The sequence below is a fragment of the Toxorhynchites rutilus genome, chromosome 1, assembly GCF_029784135.1.
Source record: "Toxorhynchites rutilus septentrionalis strain SRP chromosome 1, ASM2978413v1, whole genome shotgun sequence".
NCBI classification, from domain to species: Eukaryota; Metazoa; Arthropoda; class Insecta; order Diptera; family Culicidae; genus Toxorhynchites; species Toxorhynchites rutilus.
Window position 1 is genome coordinate 154,871,010 of NC_073744.1, and position 22,672 is coordinate 154,893,681.

General features: G+C 37.1%; 1 protein-coding gene across 1 annotated transcript; it reads right to left on the reverse strand.

Annotated features, from left to right (window-relative positions):
• Positions 1–19,315: 19,315 nt before the first annotated feature.
• On the reverse strand, positions 19,316–20,567 carry LOC129774959 (uncharacterized). The gene is made up of 2 exons (XM_055779081.1): positions 20,140–20,567; positions 19,316–19,918 (listed from the first exon to the last, which is right to left on the reverse strand). Exons 1-2 carry the CDS (start codon positions 20,551–20,553, stop codon positions 19,397–19,399), a joined length of 936 nt encoding a protein of 311 aa, XP_055635056.1. The 5' UTR covers positions 20,554–20,567; the 3' UTR covers positions 19,316–19,396.
• Between the last annotated feature and the right edge of the window lie 2,105 nt (positions 20,568–22,672).

Here is a 22,672-nt window from a genome sequence, read left to right on the forward strand (position 1 = left end):
CCATCCCCAAAAGCTTCGAGCTAAAAATCAAAAAAAAAACTGAATGTGCATCTTACTACGGTGTATCAAGAAAAATTATCAAAAAAAAATCTCATCAAAAATTTTAGTACTAAAAAAAATGGGTGGGTTATATCTATGATATAACCGCAAGGTTGACGTGGGACTATCTTAGCTTAGCAATCATTTGTTTGTACTGATTTAATTTTTGAAAACGTACTTTTTCGTTTATTTCATGCCATCCCCAAAAGCTTCGAGCTAAAAATCAAAAAAAAAAATACTGAATGTGCATCTTACTACGGTGTATCAAGAAAAATTATCAAAAAAAAATCTCATCAAAAATTTTAGTACTAAAAAAAAAATGGGTGGGTTATGATCTATGATATAACCGCAAGGTTGACGTGGGACTATCTTAGCTTAGCAATCATTTGTTTGTACTGATTTAATTTTTGATTGAATGAAACAATTTCCGAATTCAATTGAATTCAATATATTTTCTTTGTGAGTAAAAAGTTGTATAATGCCATGTGAGGTCAATTCATGCATTTGGATAGATTATGTTCTTCGTTACAATTAAATTGATTGACAGTTCATTTACTTTTGGTATGATGACATCTTGTTTTGAAGTCTGTGTTAGACAAACACATTTCAGTCGGAACAAAAATGCCCCCAATTTGCATGTATTTGCAATTCCGAGTTCCCCAGACACCTTCGTTTAGAAGTCTGTAATAGGTAGACAACTTTCAACCGGAATAAAAATGCCCTCGAATTGCATGTATTTGCAATGTCAATTTCCCCAGACACCTTGGTTCTGAAGTTTGTGTTGGGGAAACACATTTCAGTCGAAACAAAAATGCTCCCGACTTGCATGTATTTGCAATGCCAATTTCTGCACGCTCCATGGATTTGAAGTCTGTGTTAGGGAAACAAATTTCTGTCGGAATAAAAATGCACCCGGCTTGCATGTATTTGCAATGCCAATTTCTGCACGCTCCATGGATTTGAAGTCTGTGTTAGGGAAACAAATTTAAGTCGGAACAAAAATACTCCCGACTTTCATGTATTTGCAAAGTGGATTCCCCAGGCACATTGATTTTGAAGTCCGTGTTAGGGAAAGACAGCTCCGTTGGAACAAAAATACCCCTACTTGCATGTATATTTGCTAAGCGGATTCCCACAGGTACATTGATTTTGAAGTCTGTGTTCGGGAAACCGTAAATCGGGCCAATCAAAACGAGGCAGTTAGGACGTTTAGATAACGCTTGACATTTCACAGTTATTTAATTGTATATCTAATGAAAAATAACATTTTATTGATTGCGATAGAAGCGTAGAAATATTCCGTATCAGTTGATGCAAACATCTTTCCGATCCAGTAAGAAATGTTCGAGTTATAAGTATTTGGAATCTTTCATTTTTTCCTGCATGTTCTGTGTTTAGGTTTCCATTTTACCCCCCATATACTCCGGTTAGACGTAGTCCCACGTCAAAAATATTGAAATTTTGAAAAAAAAGACGGGTGGGTAATGTCGGGGACATAACCGGAGTGACGTAGGACTATACAAAGGGGACAGCTTTTGTTAAATATATATATTTTAAATATATTGTTTTATTTTCTTCTCCTACGTGAATACCTACCTATCTACCTGAAAAATGGATTAGTTTACTGTTTACTTTTTATGCATATGTTGATGGTTCTGAAAAGAACCTTTGGTGTTGTGTTTTTGTTATCACTCGATATTCCCATCTTGTTCGGTTAAACCTTCCTGTTTAGCTATTTCGTTTGCCACTCGCCACAGCTTTCACAGTTGGAAAATTTCTTCCCATCCAGCTTGTGACATATTGTTCAGTAAATTACATTTAATGCGACGTGCCGGAGAAACACTTTGCCACTAACTGAAACTAATTGTTGCCTTGATGAGCGCCGAACCGAAGCTGCTCTGTTCTTGATGCGGGTTTTCTGATTGTCGTGAGCAGCTTTGCAAGCCAACTCGAGCACTCCGACGGCCGAAACTCTATAATCCCTGTTAGGTATACTGGTGCTCCGGCACCAATCCGTTCGGCCTAGTTACCCTTGCGGAGCAATCAGTGAATGCGACCAACAGGGAACTGGAGACCTGCACGGTTCGAGTGGGACTTTGCCTTTCCCTTAACTTGTGCTCCTTTGTTACGTCCACGATGCCGATGCCGTACAACCACGCGGGTTTACGGTTTGAATGAAAATAAGAATTTTTTTTTGGGGTCCGCGTGTTTTATACTCTAGCGGTACACACTCACAGGATAGAGACAAATCGGCAGACTCAGCCAGAGGGGCGAGTCCAACGAGACGAACGAATGAGCGTTAAAAGGGAGCGATGGCAGAAAAATACATTCATTACGATTTGTTCGCTCGTTGGATTCACATGCAGGCTAAAAAGGGTCCTTTTCAGGATCACAAAATTATCTTCAATTTAAAGAGTTTATTGTTTTGTTATCACTCGATATCCCCATCTTGTTCGGCTAAACCTTCCTGTTTAGCGATTTGTTGCCACTCGCCACAGCTTTCACAGTTGGAAAATTTCTTTCTATCCAGCTTTGTGACATGTTGTACAGTAAATTACATTCAATGCGACGTGTCGAAGCGCCACTCAGTGTCGTATTGGGAGCGATTTTAACCTGTAATTGAACATTTGCGATGACAGTGGTACAGTGTCGACTTTCAATGTGGGGTCATAATTTGGATCTCTATGTTTACAAAAATGTCCAACTAAATAAGTCGCATTACATGTCCGTCCAATTAGCTAAATGTCGAACTAATTGTAAATTACTGTACTTTCAATCTGGAAACAATTTAAGAATTAATTAATGAAAATTGAATAATCAGGAAAGTCCCCAACTATCAATAAGCTCAGAACAAATGCCAAATTCACATACTCATCAGATCCTGGCAAACAAATTATGAAAAAATCAATTTGTGTTTTATTATTATTTTGGATAATGTTTTAGAAAGCATTGAACTGTATTTCCTAAACTCTTTTTTGGAAGGTTTAATGGCCCTGAAAAGCGCCTTGTTTTATGGAATGGTTCCAATTTAGAAAACTTTGTACTCGTGATTTTGAAAAAAAACATTTCGAACGCCCTCGATGCCGCCTTGTTCTGGATTTGCCACCAAAGCAGAACAAACACAAACACAAAGAACAAACTTTGTTCTTCTGCTACCTGCTGCCGTTTTGCGATTGCGTTTGCCATTCGCCACTCGCTGCAACTGCCTGTTGTTGTCTTGATGTCCACCGAACTGAATATGTTCTGTTCTGAATGCGGTTTTTCTAGGTGGACTGGTGCACTGGTACTAACGCGCTCGGCCTAGCTACCCTTGCGGGGAACTCCAGATCAACACGAGCGGGAACTCCAGATCAAGGTTCAAGCGGAATTGTGCCTTTCCCTTCACTTTTCCTCCTTTACCATGTCCAGACATGGCTGCTTGGGTTGGTTTGTTGATGTGTTGTGATGCGAACCGATGTGGTGTACGGTTTGAATGAGAATGATCGTTACGGCAGCGGAGCGGGGATTTTTAAGCTGACTGGCTGGCTCGAGAATTACGCATGTGTGAGACTGCGACCAATGTTTCGTTCATTTTTTTCTTTTTCCTTTCCAATCGTGCTTCATTCTATTTCGCTGCTGCTCTGGTTGCCCGTTTTGGTCGGTACGATTTGAGGAGCACAAAATGGACCAATCAAAAATGGGCACATAGTGCATTTTGACAATGCTTGATATTTCACAATTATTCAATTATTTATCTCAAGAAAAATGAAATGTCATTCATTATGATAGATGCGTAGATATATTTCCTATCAATTGATGCAAAAACCTTTGCGATCTATTGAGAAATGCTCGATTTCTAAGCGTTCCAAATCTTGCATTTTTTCCTACTTGTTCAGTGCCTAGATTTCCATTTCACCCCCTATATCTTCCGGTTAGACGTAGTCCTACGTCAAAAATTATTTTGGTATTTAGAGATTCAGAACTACTCTAATTCATGTTTAAATGTGTTTCTACGGCTTTTCTAGATATGTGTGATTTTTTTTCAGATTTTTTCCACTGTTGCGCGGTACAAAAAAATATATTTTTTATATTTCCAAAGAGTCTGGCTGGGTAAGGGAGTAAAAGGTCCCGCAAACCAAATCACCAGCTGTATGGCAAATATTGAATAGGGTACTAAATAAAACATTTTGGCAGTAGTACCATATATTTGAGTCCTTATATGGTACACCATAGGATCTATGGTGAAAAATGCACCTTTTCGTTTTTTTTCACGCCATTCTCAATAGCTTTGAGACAAAAATATGAAAAAAAAATACTGAAAATACATCCTACTTAGATGTATCGATCAATATTTTCGAACAATTTTTTCATCAGAAAATCAAACACTAGAAAAAAAATAAAGTAATTTTTATTTTTATTTTAAATTAAATTTAATTTTTTTTTATTTTGGGATTCAGTACTACTCTAGTTTGTATTCAAATTTTCGTCCTACGTCTATTTTAGGTATATGTGATTTTTTTCAGAATTTTCAGAGTGTTTTTCGCGGTACAATATATATATTTTTATATATATATTTTCAGGCATTGAAGAAAAAAAAAATACTCTGAGACCCAATTTTACTCTAATTTTTATCTAAATGCGTTCATATGTGTTGTTTTTTTCCACATGCAGCGTAATTTTTTCCTGATTTTTTAAAAGGATTGTGCAAAAAAATGTTTTTTAGACCTTTGGGCATTTTTAATTTAGTTTGAATTTAGAGACCCATTACTGCTCTAATATTTTTTAAATTTTGTTTTTCATATGTCTAAATTTTGTCGGTATATTTAGAGCATTGCACTGTACAATTTTTTTTCTCGTATCTTAAAATATATGAGATTATCTTTACATTGGATTTAGATGGTTTACCAAATTCATAGGAGTTAGTAGTACGATCTGTGAGAAAAAAATAAAGTCCTTGTGGAAACATCATCCGGATTAATGAGAAGAGCACTTTGAAAAATCCGATTTGTTTTTATTTTTTTAAATTTAATATTACAATTGAATACCACGAATACAATAATATAATCGATTTCAAGGAAATAAAAATAATAATGCAGACGATGAAGAAATTTTTTTTTGTGTCTCGCAATGCTCTTAAAAATTGTGGAAAAATTACGCCACATGTAGAATAAAAGACACAAAAAAGAAACATTTAAATAAAAATTAGAGCAGAAGTGTGTCTCAAAGTTATTTTTTTTTTCAAAATTTCGAAATGCCAGAAAATATATAAAAAAAAATTGTACTGCGTATTTAATTTTTTTATCATTAGATTTTTGATGAAAAAATAGTTTGAAGATATTTATCGATACACCTTAGTAAGATGTACTTTCAGTGTTTTTTCATATTTTTGTCTCAAAGCTATTGAGAATGGCGTGAAAAAAACGAAAAGGTGCATTTTTCACCATAGATCCTATGGTGTACCATATAAGGACTACTGCCAAAATGTTTTATTTAGTACCCTATTCAATATTTGCCATACAGCTGGTTATTTGGTTTGGGGGACTTTTTACTCCCTTACCCAGCCAGACTCTTTGGAATTTAAAAAAAAAATTGTGCTACGCAACACTGGAAAAAATCTGAAAAAAATTACACATATCTAAAAAAGCCGTAGAAACACATTTAAATATGAATTAGAGTAGTTTCAAAAAATTTCAATAATTTTTTTAGTACTAAAATTTTTCATGAATTTTTTTTGATATTTTTTCTTAATACACCGTAGTAAGATGCACATTCAGTATTTTTTTTTAAATTTTCATCTTGAAGCTTTTGAGGATGACGTGAAACAAACGAAAAGGTACGTTTTTCACTATAGATCCTATAGTAAACCACATAGAAGTTTCAAATAAACCGCCAAAATTTCTTATTTAATATCCTATACAATATTTGCCATACAGCTGGCGATTTGGTTTGGGGCACTTTTTACTCCCTTACCCGGCCAGGCCCTTTGCCGGGTTGTCAAAGAGACATGATGTCTGGTGTTGGTCTGTTGGAAAATGATGCCTTTCCTATTGGCTTATTCTGAACATTGATTCTGCCGTTTTTGGACATAACTGGACATAACTATAATTCATTCAGTTGCAAGCAGTACTTTTTATCAACATCGTTAATTCATTGCACATCAGCGCTTCGCCTCATCAATGGCAAGACGAACATTCCGAACAACTCAATACTACATACATTTACGTTACCTTTAGTATACCTTTATGTTTAGTAAAAAGTGCAATACAATTATTTGACATATTTGGACGTGGTAAAATTTTCACACAAAAAAAACAAGTGCATCAATTATGAACAATATAGGAATAACCGAGAAGCGAAATGAAAGAAACGCCGGCAAAAAAATAAATTGTTATAATAATAGCTTGCAGAACAAGTCAAATGCGTTCGAATCTATACCTTGACGATCTATTGCATCGCTCTATACCATTCGAAACCGACCTGGGCTGAAATATTTCGAAACCATGTGAAGCTAATGGTCGTATTTGTCATTATGGCCTCAGTGTACGTGTAATTCCTGTGCACCAGGCTGCTATTAATAATACACATCAAGAAATGGATGGCCATTGCATGTCTGTCCCACGGCTTCGTTTGTGCACCGCACCAACTTGCATCTTTCATGCCGAATCACATGTTTATGCATATTGAAACAGGTACGGATTTTCTCGTGAATCTTCCACAGTTGTTGGGCCCAGTTGAGCCACCCAGCATTTATGAAAATGGTTCAATTTGACTCGACGAACTGAACTGAGGCGGGATGAAAAGTTAAATTAATTATTGCACGTTGCTCGGAATGCATGTTTACATTGCAAACATGTCCTCATACACACACACCAGAGTCCGATTCTGCTGTAATTGAAGTTTCACTGATTCGTGTCACTGCTGCTACTGTTGCTACCGTTGGAAGTTCACTAGGCATAATGAAGCTGTTTGGTTTTGCGGCATTCGGCTACCGGATTGTACCGGTTTGGCGCGCTGTTTGCATTATTATGCCTTGCAATGTTTTTCATGCAAATTGACTTAATGGAGGAAGCATCAGATAATTGCAACGGGCCTTGGAACGAAGCATTTGGTACCAAAGAGTGACGATGTTGAATGTTTCAACTGCATATCGAAATAAATGTATCGCATCGACTCCATGTGGCATGTGCTTGACTTATTATCCCGTTTTATGCCAAGCGTTCGAAAAATCGAACAGCAACTTCGATAATTACTCATGGCTTTGGAAAGCAACCACATTGTAAGGTTTTGGCATCAAATGATAGCTTAGCATATTAGCTGCCACCTTCTATCAATTTCATTCAAATTGGTGTCACTTTATTAGACACTAGCTGACCCGGCAAACTTCGTCTCGCTCAAAATTAATTTTTCGTTGTCACATCCACGTTTTCTTATTAAGCGCACGTTAATGGGTTCAATCGCAAAAATATTCATTGATTGATCTTTTAATCTACCCTTTAAAATTACCTCTTACTGTAAAATTCCTAGTACTTCTACCAAAACTCGTCATTATAAAATCAGATCATTTTAAGACACAATTCTCGTTCAAGATTTTTCAACCACTTGCAAATAACTTGTTTCTCCGTTACATGGAATAAATGTTTGATACAGAAAATATGATAGAATAAAGACAGCCCTAAATCGGACAATTCCTTTCTAGAGTTTTGCTCTTATCAACACATTCGGCGATCCATTTTAATTTATACATATAGATGAAAGACGATATAGGAGTGTTTTTATCACATGTTTAAAGATTCATTTCCACTTTCGAACGAAGATCAATTTCGTTAGCGCAAACATCAAATGGACTAATAACGCTTGCCAACATGTGATTGTAGAACATATGCGAATTGAATTTTTCGAACTTTTCCATTTTTTTCAGAGTTTTCCGAAAATTTTCAATTGTCATGTTTGGTTGGAATATGTTTGGCTGAAATATGTGTATTATTTTTATGCGACCTCCTCTACATTCCAGAAGAAGGAGGGGTGTCATACCATCATCGAAACATTTCTCGTACCCAAAAACCCTCAAATCCCAAATTTGGCTCAATTTGCTTGATTATTTCTCGAATGCAGAAGTTTTATTTTGTGTTTTATTTGTATGGCAGCTATACCTTAGCGAGAGGGGAGGAGTGTCTATTCACCATAGAAACATTTCGTGCCCCCTAAAACCTTCACACGCCAAATTTGGCTCCATTTACTTGATTAGTTTTCGAGTCATACGGAAATTTGTGTTTCATTTGTATGGCAGAACCACACACCCCCACCCCCCCTTAGAGAGGGGGGAGGAGTGTCTATCCACCATAGAAACATTTATTGCACCCTTAAACCTTCGCATGCTAACTTTGGTTCTGTTTGTTTGATTAGTTCTTGAGCTATGCAGATATTTATGCTTCATTAGTTTGGAAGCCCCCCCTGGAAGGGGAGGAGTGTCTAACCACCATAGAATCATTTTATACACTCTAAAACCTCCACATGTTAACTTTGGTTTCATTTGCTTGATTAATTTCCGAGTAATGCAGAAATTTGTGTTTCATTTGTATAGCAGCCCCCCCTTAGAGAGGGGGGAGGAGTGTCTAACTGCTATAGAAACATTTATTGCACCCTAAAACCTTCACATGCCAACTTTGGTTTCGGTTGCTTGACTAATTTCCGAGTAATGCAGAAATTTGTGTTTCATTTGTATGGCGTATCGACGCATGTGAATCGCTGCTGAATCGCAACAAAATCGACCCATTTCTGAAGCGGATGGTGATTGGCGATGAAAAGTGGGAAACTTACGACAACGTGAAGCGCAAACGGTCGTGGTCGAAGCCCGCTGAAGCGGTTTAGACGGTGGCCAAGCCCTCATTAACGGCCAGGAAGGTTCTGCTGTGTGTTTGGTGGGATTGTCAAGGAATAATCTATTATGAGCTGCTTCCCTATGGCCAAACGCTCAATTCGGACCTGTACTGCCAACAACTGGACCGCTTGAAGGTAGCACTCATGAAGAAGAGACCATCTTTGATAAACAGAGGCCGCATTGTCTTCCATCAGGACAACGCCAGGCCACACACTTCTTTGGTGACGCGCCAGAAACTGCGGGAGCTCGGATGGGAGGTTCTTTTGCATCCGCCGTATAGTCCGGACCTTGCACCAAGTGACTACCACCTGTTTTTGTCCATGGCGAACGAGCTAGGTAGTCAGAAGTTAGCCACAAAAGAGGCCTGTGAAAATTGGCTAGCCGAGTTTTATGCCAATAAGGAAGCGAGCTTCTATAACAGGGGTATTATGAAGTTGGCATCTCGTTGGGAACATGTCATCGAACAAAACGGCGCATATGTGACTTAAAACAGATGATTGTAACTAATTTTATGAACAAATGAAAATTCAAAAAAAATACCGCAGGACTTTTTTGACAGCCTAATATATATGGATAAAAATCGGTTTGAAACAACTATGCGCGGAAAGAACATAACCTGACAAAACCTTACAAAATTGTAAAAAATATGTAAATTTTTCTACAATATAGCTTTGATAAAAGATCACACATTGTGATGTAGGCAAAAAACCATTGGATTGAACCTCCTACAAGAACAAAAATGTCGGTTTTGGCCAATGTTTTTGTTTGGCGCTTTTCTGATTTTTTTTTGTCATTTTCCGGAAAGCGGAAGAACGGGAAAAAATAATTCTTAAATATTGGGGTTTCTGTAACGCCAATAATCAAAATTACACCAATGGCTTTTGTTGAAAAAAATATTTTAACATCTTGGTCGTTGATGGGTGAATACAATTTTTCAAACTTTTATTTTTGGCAACATAATTCGTGATATGTGTCAAAGTAAAAATGCCATGTTTGTATTGCCATTGAATCATGGAACGACGTACACTCGAGCAGCATTTTTTAATCATTGAATTTTAGTATCTAAATTCGTTCTTTGTGAAAAATGTGTTTCATAAAATTAAACCTTTTTATTGTGTTCAGAGACGAAACACGATTCTGGTTAAATGGATACGTCTACAAACAAAATTGTTGTAGAGCAACATTGCAATATTGTTTGGTGCGATTCACGGTCCGGTGAAATCATTGGTCCGTATTTTTGGCAAAAATGTAGATGATCGCCACGTTACTGTCAATGGAGCCCGCTATGAGCGTTGATTGTGGGATCTTATATCTTATGCAAACCTTGGATCTCAACGATGTTTTCATTTTTCATTTTTCCACTTTGCGCTATACCTTCCTGTTAAACATAGTCCTTCGTGAAAAAAACGTTTCCACAATGAAAACATTCAAACCCACACCTTACTTTAAACTTCATCGCTTCACGTATATGAGTAACGTCATCAAAGCTGACCTCGAGACACATAACCGATCGAGATTCCAGAGTCGCTTACCATTTGGCAGCTCGAAAATCATAAGGAAGCCCTTTTCCAAGCATCGTTATTAAACCTATTATCATCTTATTAGGCGATTAGCAATTTTTCCATCAGTGAACGCGGTCTTTCTGTGCGCTTTCTGTGATATCTTGCGCGAACCCGAATAGCAAAAGGGAGGAAGTCTACCCATTTTCCCATGGTTTGTTCGGTATGCCATGCTACCCAGAGCAACAACGCTTCCGTCGTTAAGAGCGGTATTCGTTCACATAAAATACAGCTGCCGTGTTGGTGATGCTGTTGCCTAGAATCGACTCAAAATTGCCACCGAATGCCTCAGTGGACCGATTGGAACGAGAGCGCGTCTTGAACGGCAAATTGTGTGATGATAAGTGTGCCCCTTTGCCAGCGGGCGGGAATGGCGCTCGACAGCGGTATATCGGCGCCTAATGGGACAGGTTGAACGAGGACGGAGCTTCTCGTTCAGATCGAGTGTGAAATTGGATCCTGTTATTTTCCGGGATTCTGGACTGTTGCCTATTTTTCTCCTTCCCCCGATCTTTTGCCGCCTGTGTTGAAGGGTTAATCATATCGCGCTGGGTGGCGAAAATTGAATTATATTAAAATATAAGAGCTATCAATGGCTGAGCAAAAGGGCAGGCTAAAGATACAATTGAGGCCGATAAAGTGCCTACCGGATGAAGTGTTTAGAATCAGGTGCTGAAATCCAAGCACCAAGAAACCACAAAGTAGCCATTTTAATTCATATTTAAATAGATCCCAATGAAACTATAGATGTTTTTAAATTGTTTAAACAACATACGAGAAACGAAAAATTTGTGTTTATTACATTTCAGTGGTGTCGGTAAACTGGAGTTTCAAGAACTACGGAGAATATATATAAACTTGTAGATAAGTACCATCCATGAGAACGTTTTTGAACAAACAATTGAAACTTTGTGAAATATCAAGCATAATCTAAACGTGGTATGTCCCACGTTTTGATTGGCCCAATTTGTACTCAAATAGTATGGGTTAAAAGGAGCGACTAGAGCAGCAGTAAAACACAATTTGAATACATCAATACCACCGAGAATACAATCATAGCTATCCAATAGACAACAATCTTTCTTAACCCTCCTGTACTCGCGTGCAAAATCATAACACGTATACTCGCGCACGGTGTCACAGACCGAAAATTGAACTTCTCTGTAATGTTGCCATTGTGTATTTTTCAGGCTGTATTGGCATTTATTTGAAGAAGAGGGTATGATTGAATGAAAAAACTCAAAAAAATATGTTTTTTCGTCTTTGTTATGTTTTAATAGTCATCTAATTCAGCATCCTCAAAATAGGGTAATTTTTGATACTCCAACACAAATAACGAAATTCGAATTTTTCAGTGTTATTAATCAAAAGTGAGCAACTGAATATAATTCATGGAAGTATAAATAGCTATAAAATAACATAAAAACGTATTAATCGATTGTGGTTTCATTGGAGTAAGAATCAGAACATACCATAACTGCATGCTCGAAACAAACATATTTTTTGTTGTTGTGTGTTTTTCGGGTCTTTTGTCGAAGAGAAGAATGTATAACGACCTTCTAGATAAATACCAGATGATAAAGGTTCTGGAATATAAAGTTTGCATATTTCTAATATTCTTTGTCTCTGTTTTCTTAGTAAACAAAGAATTAAAGCCTTTTTTTAGATGGGGCATAAAAAGGTGATATAAAAGTATCTAGGAACTTACTTTTCTTTTTCTTGTTTTCTTGTCGATATTGTCCATTATGAAAAAATATCCCCGAAACTGTAACTGTTAAAAATTACCATAAGCTACCGATTAGTTTATAGTTTACTGTTTACAATTCTTCCACAAGTGGAATTCTTTCACAAGTGTGTATATGTATGACCATTATATTTAGCGAATAACTATACGAAAGTCAAACATTTATATTTTGCTTTTGAACGTATGAATCTAAAGACGAATAGTTAATATATGGATCCGTTCAATCCAGTTACAAAAGGGACTGAAATCAAATAAGAATAGTCCGGTAATGATCTTATGCATTATATTCAATAAATATTCCACGCCACTAACATTAATTTATACATTTCATTCAACAATATTCTAGAATATGAAAAAAGGCACTTGTCCAAAAAAGTTACACCTATACTCGCGTCGGTGTGTCAGACCGAAAGTGTTAAAAAAGTGGCACACGTCCCCTTTGTACCAACACATGCGATACGCTAAACGATGACGAACGACGAATAACGAAGCTAGAGAGAATCGCAAAGTCGTAGTGTTGATATTTTCTGAGAAATTAACGAATTATTGATTTCTCGGTCTGACAGACCAATGCGCGAGTATAGGAGTGTTAATCATGCAACGGTTTTGCTCGATACAATGGAACCTGACGAGAAGCGATACTTTGCATCGCCAGCTCCACCCCTGTGTGATTCTCCTACCAGCCAGTATGCAGAAAGTGCGCTGCTCCGCTGTGAAGCGATAAGTCGTTTCCTACCAGGGAGTAGGAGCAGTGCAATCAAATCAAACATCAGCCACAGCAGCGGAAGCGAAGCAGCAACACCAACAGAAGCGACCTCAGCAGAATTAATAACATCGTCAACAGCAGCAACAGCAGTAAACGAGTTTAACCTTTTTGTTTTTTTTTCCTGCGTTTATGTTTCGCTCCTTTCTCAATGTGTTTTGTTCCACAATTCAGATAACACAAGCAGTATCAGTTCTTTTCAGAACTATTTTTGCTAAACAGTTTCCGCTGTGGACTTGCAAGTGTAAGCATCCGGGGTGGCTTTACACCGGAAAAGCATTCTTGTACTATCAATCTAACACACACAGTGAAGCAATTTTATTCGATCGAAGGTAACTCATCGATTTCAATGCTCAACGCAAGAAATGTGGAATAATGGTGTTGGCCGAACAAAATATAATCGCCCTAAGCTTGTTTTAGAATGAGCGAATTTTTCAGGTCCGAAATTGGTTTATGCGAAATGTTCTCGCTAAAGTCGTACACATTGAACTACGAAATCATGCGAATCTCTCAAACTATCATCCTTACCTGAGAGAGAGAAGAGCCAGCTCGCGTTTGTTGTGATCATCCTTATGTCAGCGCGAACCAGCCACGGTGAACCAAAGGGAAGTATTGAAATATGTAGAAAATTTCAACATGATATTTTTTTTGCAAGACATTTTATGTGAAAATAATTTTGACATCGAACTACATCTTTCATTTCTATACTGGGGTGTAAGTTCAAAGGTTCGAGAACGAGAGTGTTACATTGGAGAAACAAGATTTTGAGCAATGAAACCTCTTCGCCGGTTGAAAGAAATGTAATGATAACCGCTTCATTCGAAAGATAAAATGTCTACGCGTTATATGTGTGTTACTCATTGATCCAAAAACTTGTTTCAATAGCTAAAAAATTACTTTGAAAGCAAGCTATTGAAATCACAAAAATCTGTATATAAGGTATATAAGGTGCCAGCTCGGAAATCCACTCAATTATAATTGTACAGCGGTTAGATCATTTTGGAACAGTTACTGCTGCAAAAAAAACAAACTTGCTGCTGTGAAGAAGGCGACCAGCAAGAAGAAAGCTGCTGCTACTGCTGATGTGGCTGCCCGAAAGCAAAAACAAATCCCCAAAAATCGCTGCATGCAAGCCGAAAACGCCGAAAAAGCCATAGAAATCATTAGCAGCTTCAAAAAAAAAACTACCATCGCTACACATAACGCACAACACGAGAGAAAACAAGATAGTGTTTTCAGCAAATCAAATCCAGATCTTTTCAGAAAGAGTTTATCAAATACTGCGGTCAAATACATTCTTTTTGTAATTTCTTCGATCAAGTGCGATCAAAGTTAGATTACATCTTTCGAGCACTTATTAGGGGTACAATGAATCTTGAAAAAGACAATTCATTCATGCTCGACACTCACACAAACAAGTTCACTCATCAATGTCACAAAAGGGAAGTGGGTGTTGTGAGGGAGGGCAGAGTGAGCGCAACATTTATGTAGACTGATTGGAAGCGACAGTTATGTTGTCTATGGGAAATTATGTACAAATTAAACCACACATAAAGGGGGGAAATAATCTTGACACTTTTAGTTTTGTGGACAAGATTTATATTTCCATCGGACACAAACAAAATTCCCTCAAAATGCACCTGAGAGAAATTAATATTTACTATTTTAATTGGAAGATTAGCACTTATTTTACATATTCCACATACGTTGCATATTCAAATTGCATCGGAGAATATACAATCATCGCCCACATTACAAAAATCGATTCACTGAGCTTGCAACAATAGATCTACCTGGAACCAGTGAAAGAATGAATGAAAGAATGAAATAATTCGCGAAAGCTGAATGAACGATCGGAAAAAGTCACAAATGAGCCCAAAACACCCATAAATTCACACAAGATCTCCACCGACAAACAAATCATAAAAATCAGTTTGCTTCTTATTTCGGATATTGTTTTAGAAATCATCGAAATCATTCTTTAGGACAACTATGTCGAAATTATCAAAAGTGAAAAAAAAACTTGTTGGAATGGGCTGATGCTGATGGAAGCCATGATGTGGGCTGATCTGGTACATCTTTTATTATTTCCTACATGATCATTTTTTACCCTCCATATATTCCAGGGGTACGACCAAAACGTCAAATCTCTCATATTGCCAGTGTACCCAATATTGCTGCGGTTCACTGACATTTTGGTTCTATCAATTACTGTTGTTTACAACTCGGTCCGGTTATATAGTCGAATAGTGGCTAACTTTAAATTCCATGTTAAATGTGAACACCTCCATGTGAAACCGAAATATGAAAATCGCTCATGCAGTTAGAATAAAGCAGCGCATTTTTCGATTTCAATCCTCGTAAATGATATGTTGATAAACAAATGACGCCATATTGATTTTGATTTTGGGTAGCATATATTCAATTCTCGCGTAACTTTTGAAAACGTCCTAAGTAACAAATGTAAACAAATCGAGTTAATGGATGCACACTATTAGTTATCAATCATGTAATGCATTGAGAAAACAATCGTTCAAGTATCTATCCTTTTCATCTTTTTATCGCCGATACAAAAAATGACCAATGTACAGATTCGAATTTTAAGCACTCGACTGTTACTTCGGACACCACTTTCCTCTGACGCTCGATACATCCGAAGTAACAAAGCAACTAATACAACACGAAATCGCACTTCGGTCATTTTGAGTTTTTGTTATTTTCGGGTGTTGATATCGTTCTTAGTTCAATTCAACGAGTTATAACAATAATGATCTGCTTAGCACGAAGTGCAAGTATTTGGATCGTTGTTTAGTAGTTATTTTCAGATTCTCATCGTGCAACGTTATTTGTCCAATGTACAAAGCGGGCAGTCAAAACGTCCAATGTAACATTTTTCGCTCGAAGGTTTGAATTTCTAACTAAAATCACATGACAACAGTTACGATTGGTTTTTCAGAGTTATTATTGACTGCTAGTGGTAAAAGTAGTGATAAAGATCGATTCCTTTTGAAACAATTCGCGGAACAATATTCCGATCTTCAACTCCGTTTTTCTCGAGTTGATGTGAATGTTACATAGGACCTTTTCAAAAGTTACGCGAGAATTGATGTCTAACCCCTGATATATTCCTGTTAGACGCAGTCCTACGTCAGAAAACAAATCGGGGATAAAAACGCACAGAAGTACTCACAAACAAAGGTTCGCGTCAAGTTTGAACACTTTTCTCATAAATGAATGACAACAACTTGCTTGATTGAAATTGTCAGATTGGAATTTTCTTGATGAGAATGCGTAAGAAGAATATGAAGAAAACAAACTATCTGGCTCCTCTTTCTCAGGTCCTTACAACGAAGACAAGTTGTACGAGATTGGTGAAACAAATTCATATTACTCACAACTGTTAGTTCAAGTATATCTCGTACTCGACACAATTCAATATTAGAAATTTCAGTAGAGTATAAATATAAATTCGAAAAATTATTCATTATCCTGCAGCAATCTTGGATATAGCTTATATCGTTCCATCGATTTGAAGCTGCGTGAAATGTTATATATCTCGTTGCACTTATCATGATTACTCAATTGACAGATTGACAACTTTCTGATGTGGGCAGAGGCTGGTGTCAAAACAACGCGAATTCGCATTTTTTTCGCAGCAAAAGCTTGGAAGGTTCTATCTTTTTTCGCACTTTTTCAAGTGATCTCGCGTTTCGTTCTGATTGGTTGGCGAAAAAGTTCACAAAAATTCGCGTAAATTTGTGTTTATTGTGAAGGGTTGAAGAACAAGCTTTATTCACGATTCATCAGACAATTCAAAAAATAGATAAAATAAAACAGAAGCACTCATCGGTTTAAGGTAGGGATGCCAACCTTCCTGGTTTTTCAGGAATTCTCAGACTTTTTTATGTGTTCCCTGATATCCTGACAAACACCCAATTTTGAATGATTTTTATCCTAAATGATCCTGATTTTTCCTCATTCATGTACTTTCTACTTTATCAGAATGAAAAATATCCGTAGTTAATATACTGGGATCCCTATTACAGTTTTCGTGGTTGTAAATGATAACTGTCATAAAAACCTATATAAAAAGTTCTCCGCACTTGTTAAATGATTAAGCGAACAAATGGGAGTTGAAGTTTATCCCCAAATTTGTACAATTCAATTTTTGAAAATTTAGAAGAGTATAAATAGAAATCCTGAAAGTTATTTAGTATCCAGCAGCAATAGCCAACTAGAAAATTATTACTTACACGAACATCCAACATGAGGCTGAGCAACAATTTTGATATCTTGTTGCACCCATCTAGGTTGTCGTGTTCGAACTGTTTGATATGGACAGAGCATACTGTCAAAACAACGCGAATTCATTTTTTTTCGCAGCAAATACTTGGAATGTTGAACATTTTTCGCCTTATCGCAAGTGATCCCGCATTTCGTTCTGATTGGTTGGCGAAAAAACGCAAAATTTTGCGAATTTTTTTTTTTCATCGAAAAACAAATGGTTGAAAAACAAGCTGTACTCTTTCTTGTGTTCATTTATCTATCTACTAGCTGACCCGGCAAACTTCGTCCCGCCCAACATTTATTTTTTGTTCTCACATCCACGTTTTCTTACTAAGATCAATTGATGCAAACATCTTTCCGATCTAGTGAAATAAGTTCGAGTTATAAGCATTCGAAATCTTTAATTTTATATTCCGGTTACACGTAGTACCACGTCAACAATACGTTTGTCTCGAGCATGCGGTTATGGTATGTTCTGATTCTTATACCAAAGAAACCTCAATCGATTAATACGTTTTATACTTTCATGAATCATATTCAGTTGCCTACTTCCAGTTAATAACAGAAAGAAAGTTAAATTTCGTTATTTGTGTTGGAGTATTAAAATGACTCTGTTTTGATGAGGCTGAATTAGACTATCAAAACTAAATGAGGTTTAATAAAACATATTTTCTTGAGTTTTTTCATTCATTTGTATCCTCTTTTTCAAAGAAATATCAAGTCTAAAAAAACACAATATTACAAAGAAAATCAACTATCGGTCTGTGACATCGAGTTAGGAATTTGCGCGCGAGTCCAGGAGGGTTGAAAAACTGAGTAGGGGAGGTGGGGGTAAAACGGGCATGTTAAGAAGAACTTCAATTATATCCTTGGAAACTCATGTTTCCCAAAACTTTGATGCAGTTTCTTGCAATTAAATATACTGTTTTTCTACCTAATTGGTCAAATGTTTTCCAAAAAAATGTTTTCCATTGTTTTTCACTGAAATTGAAACAGACCGAAAAGTACAACATTTTGTTCGATGCGGGTAATATATAGTGGGGGTAATATGGACAGGTTTGCAATACATGAAGCGTAGAGGTTTATCGATCGCGAGACGAATATTTTTATTCAACCAAGGTCTGAGCTCATTACGAATGTCCGTTAAATGATGAAAAAATCGAATTAATCCACCTAGAAGTGATATCGTGCTTTTCAGCAGTATAAACGGACAGATTCTCAACTATTTTGCTTTTGGTTCCAGTCAGCTTCTAAACAGTCCACATTCGACGATTTAATTTCCGTTTATAGACTAAACAGACTTTTCACAGTCCATCTCACTCCCACTGGCAACTGTCCGTTTTACCCCACCAGTACTATTATTTCAATAATTAAAATTTTCCACTCAAACAAAATTTACTTTTCCGTACATACCTAATATCGCTTCTCTGTTAACTCACAAACCGAAATATAACCATTAGCGAATTGAATTTTGATATTAAATCACTCAAAATGATTAATATCGAGGCAGCTAAAATTACATCCAAACGCGGAATCATGTACGATTTTCGGTTTTGGTTCCCCTTTTCCACTTTTGATCAGTATTCCTTGCCATAGGGTGGCTTAAATATTATAGAATTACATGAAGAAGGTGTTCTCATTAAAAGAAATCTGAAATTCGAAATGTAACTATAGAAATCGACTACCTGTCCATATTACCCCCACTGTCCGTATTACCCGCGGTTCCCCTAAATGTATGTTTGCCTATAAAAACGATGCTTTTTCCCCAAAAATCGGCAGGAACGTTTCGGACAACCCAATGTGAGCTATCCTGATTTCTTCCTGATTTTAATTTTCATTGTTCCTGATTTTCGCAAATTAACCCCGTCTGTGAGAGTGGAATTGAAAATAAACCTGGCATATGGTTCTCATTGGAATATCGTATTAATTGTTACAGATATTCCTATGTATGAATTTCAAGAGCAATCGAAATAATGCCAGATGTATACGATGTCTTAATTGAAAGTTTAAAAGATTTTATCAAACTACTTTTCTTAATTCAAAGTCCAGTTCATAGCTGAGCTGTCTTCATTTGTACGTTTTTATATGTATTAAAATGGATCTTATATAGTAATTTTTCAATGGTGAAATGATAATATGATACAATACTACGTAGGTGCTTTCATTCTACTAGATGATTTCATTGCTACGGCAAGAATGTCACTTGGGTGTATCAATTGTATTGTTGGTGGTGTGGTTGATTGTGATTCTGCTGGACATCCTTCATCTGGCTCTGATGAATGGCCAGATTCCGAATACACATTTCCAGCGCGCAGGGCTTTCTTGCGGTATGCAGAGATTATCGTGTGTATCTCATCGATCGCCTCAATTCTATCGATTGAGGGTAGCTGTCGGAGCTGCAGAGCTACATGTCTTCCAAATACATCACATTCATCTTCTGGCTCTACTGGACTCGGGGCAGACACTTTAGGTTCGCTTAGTTCATTCCCGGCTGCTCGAACGTTAGACTGTCCTGAGAGTAATTTTCTCTCTGATGTTGAACTAATTCGTAGTCGTTTGGGCGGCTTCATTGATTGTTCTTCAAAGGTGTCGTTGCTAATGTTGCCGTTGTTATAGTCTGAAGTTTCTTCATAAAACTCCTTCCATGATATCGACACATGATGTGGTTCCTAGAATTAATATTTTTTTATTATGAAATTTGAGAATCCAATTCTTAGTCAAAACATGATTAAAAATATAATCAAATTTCCAGATGCTGAATGACTATCGTCTTCAGGTCAATGATTGAGGGGGCAAATACGATATACATATGAACATTACTTCAACAGCGTGGGAGCAGCAATATGATTTTTAATCACGAACAAAAATAATGAATAGCAGAAATACTCACCAGAATAGTTGCGTTTTTTTTATTTGGATGAATTATGTTCATAATCCAATCCATAGTATCGAACCATTTGAGAGTCGGTTTATAGATCTCACCACTTTGTTTGGCTTTCTGAATTTTTAATAACTCCTGATTATAGGTAGAACGTAAATTTTTTATCTTTCTCGTAACATCATTTGTGTCTTGTAAACCCATTTCGTCGCGAATGTGTTCGAGCGAGGCCTTCCGCCACTCCCGGTTCTTATATATAGGATCCAAGCAGTTCCAAAGGTTGGGTTGATGTTTGTATAACTCCACAAACTGTACGTTTTGCTCGGAGGTCCATCTTTCCGTCATTTGGTGCTTCCGGAACGCTACTCGCAACTCGCAGAAAGAAACATATAACAACAACAGAGACTGCCCTCCAGCTACTGTCATTCGCCAGTGTGGTGCAAGTTGACGTCTGCCGAGTCGCATGCAAGCTGCTGCTTGTGACGTTTTTAGAGAGCGAGCGAGAGACGAGTAAAAACAAACGAAATGTTGTACTAACTCGGATGCGAAGTACTGGCCGATTCGCAAATAATGGCGTTCGCACCAAAGTTGCGTTATCAGTTGATTTTTAAAATGTGTACTTCCGTATAGGTGCATCCGTTTTAGTGCATGATTTATGGGCACCGAAAGGTATGTATTGAAACGAAAGTCACAATTCTTTCACATTTTGCTATATAAATACACTGCGTTTCACAACTATAAAACCATTCCTTTTTCTGAGTTTCCAGAGATATGTAAGAAGTCGGTTGAATTGAAGTATATAGTGTGGAATACAATAACTATCTTCATTTATAAGACTGGTCATTTCAACTTGTTGTGTTCAGACCCGAAACATTCAAAAAACAAAAAAATCCAGTGTTTCATAACTATAGGCTGGAAAAACTCTCACTCCTTCAAAAAATTACCGCCATTTTAACATGAATTACGATAATTTTCTAATTCATAGGTCATCTTTAATTCTCAATCAGTTCGAATAACCCATTCGGGGTGGCTGCGCCAAGTTGTAGTAAGTATCTTGTTCTGCACAGAGGATACTGCTCGTTTAAGCTCTTCAAATCACTCATACTGCTTGTGAGCTGCATCTATAGGGTCTTTCAGATTAAACGCTCACGCAAAAAAGGTGAATAGCTCCTCATAATTTTTTTTTCGCTCCGTCGATGGTAACAATGCATTCCCCACTTCGGAACGATAATATTCGGCTATTCGTTCAGCCTGATCGGATGGTTTTTAGTGTCAAGATGTACAATTTACAAGAACGTGTATTTTTAGTGAAATCGTATTACTCGAGCAACCGAAGCCTTAATTAAACTTTTTCCTCTTATGGTAAGAATTTCAACATTTCTCGTCGTCGATTACTTCCTCTGGGGGTACGTGAAGGACCGTTGTTATGTTAATAAGTCACAAAATTTGAAGGAACTTAAGAAAGAAATAACTCGGATTTTCAACAACATCGAAGTCGTAATGTTAGAGTTGTGCATGAAGAATTTTGTTCACTTTTGTAAAAGTTATTAAAATTTGTTGCGTGAACGTTTAATCTGAAAGACCCTGTACTATTCATCCGATCACTCCTCATAAATTCTTGACAGGGTTTTGATTTGGTAAACAAGCTGACCAATCCAGAATCTGAAGCCCCTATTCATTAAACCATGCCATAACCTTCCCGATTTTATTAATTGACACCAAATTACCTGATAATTGCCATAATCTTCCGGATTTTATGAATTGATATCAAATTACCCAATTATCACATTGTTTTTGATGCAAAACAGAAGTAAATGTTTCTGAAGTACTTCGTTGCACCTTTGACTGTGCTGTGTGTGGCAGTTTGTAGCTGTCACCGATGAGCCCAGCAATATTGTTATGGGAATGTTATGTTTGCTCACAGTGCTCCCAGCACTTCTGTTCCATTGGCGCAACATCTCCCCATTTAGAATTGTTTAGAGGTTGAATCTCTCTGACGGTCTTCATTGTCTGGAAATTCGGCATGGTATGTTGTGCTGTATGGTACTTTGCTAGCAGCGATGGTAGATCGGTGTTCATGCCCGTACCAGCAGAAGCACAATCAAGAGAAGTTTTTTGTGTCCTGACGATTTGATCGCTTCAGAATCGAAACCAAATGTTGTTCAGCTTTCCAGTTTGTTGAGATGTGATCGAACTAAGCGACGTTTTTCGGTAAAAACGTTGAACACGACTAATATTTTTTTTGCTGGAGAAGAGCTTTATTCGTCCCTAGCCTTAAAAGGCAAATATTGAAAACTCGGCCTTGAGAAGACTATTTGGAAAGCCTCGCTACTATTGCAATCTGGTCATTAGCAAGATGACTGATAAATCGTGAATGACTTATTGGTGACTTTTCCGATCGATCAATTAATTTTCGTGAATTCGTTCATTGTTTCCGGATTAAAAGTGGCGTCATCGGTGGAAAACTGAAGGTGAAAATTTGTATCGACAGCGGTTGCTGTCGATGCCGCCATCCCAGCACACTCCCGATTCGGTTCGCACTTTC

Coding starts and splice junctions, on each gene's coding strand:
- LOC129774959 (XM_055779081.1), bottom strand. CDS start 20,553: ATGACAGTAGCTGGAGGGCAGTCTCTGTTGTTGTTATATGTTTCTTTC. Junction 19,919..20,139: donor AAAAAAACGCAACTATTCTG/GTGAGTATTTCT, acceptor TATTAATTCTAG/GAACCACATCATGTGTCGAT.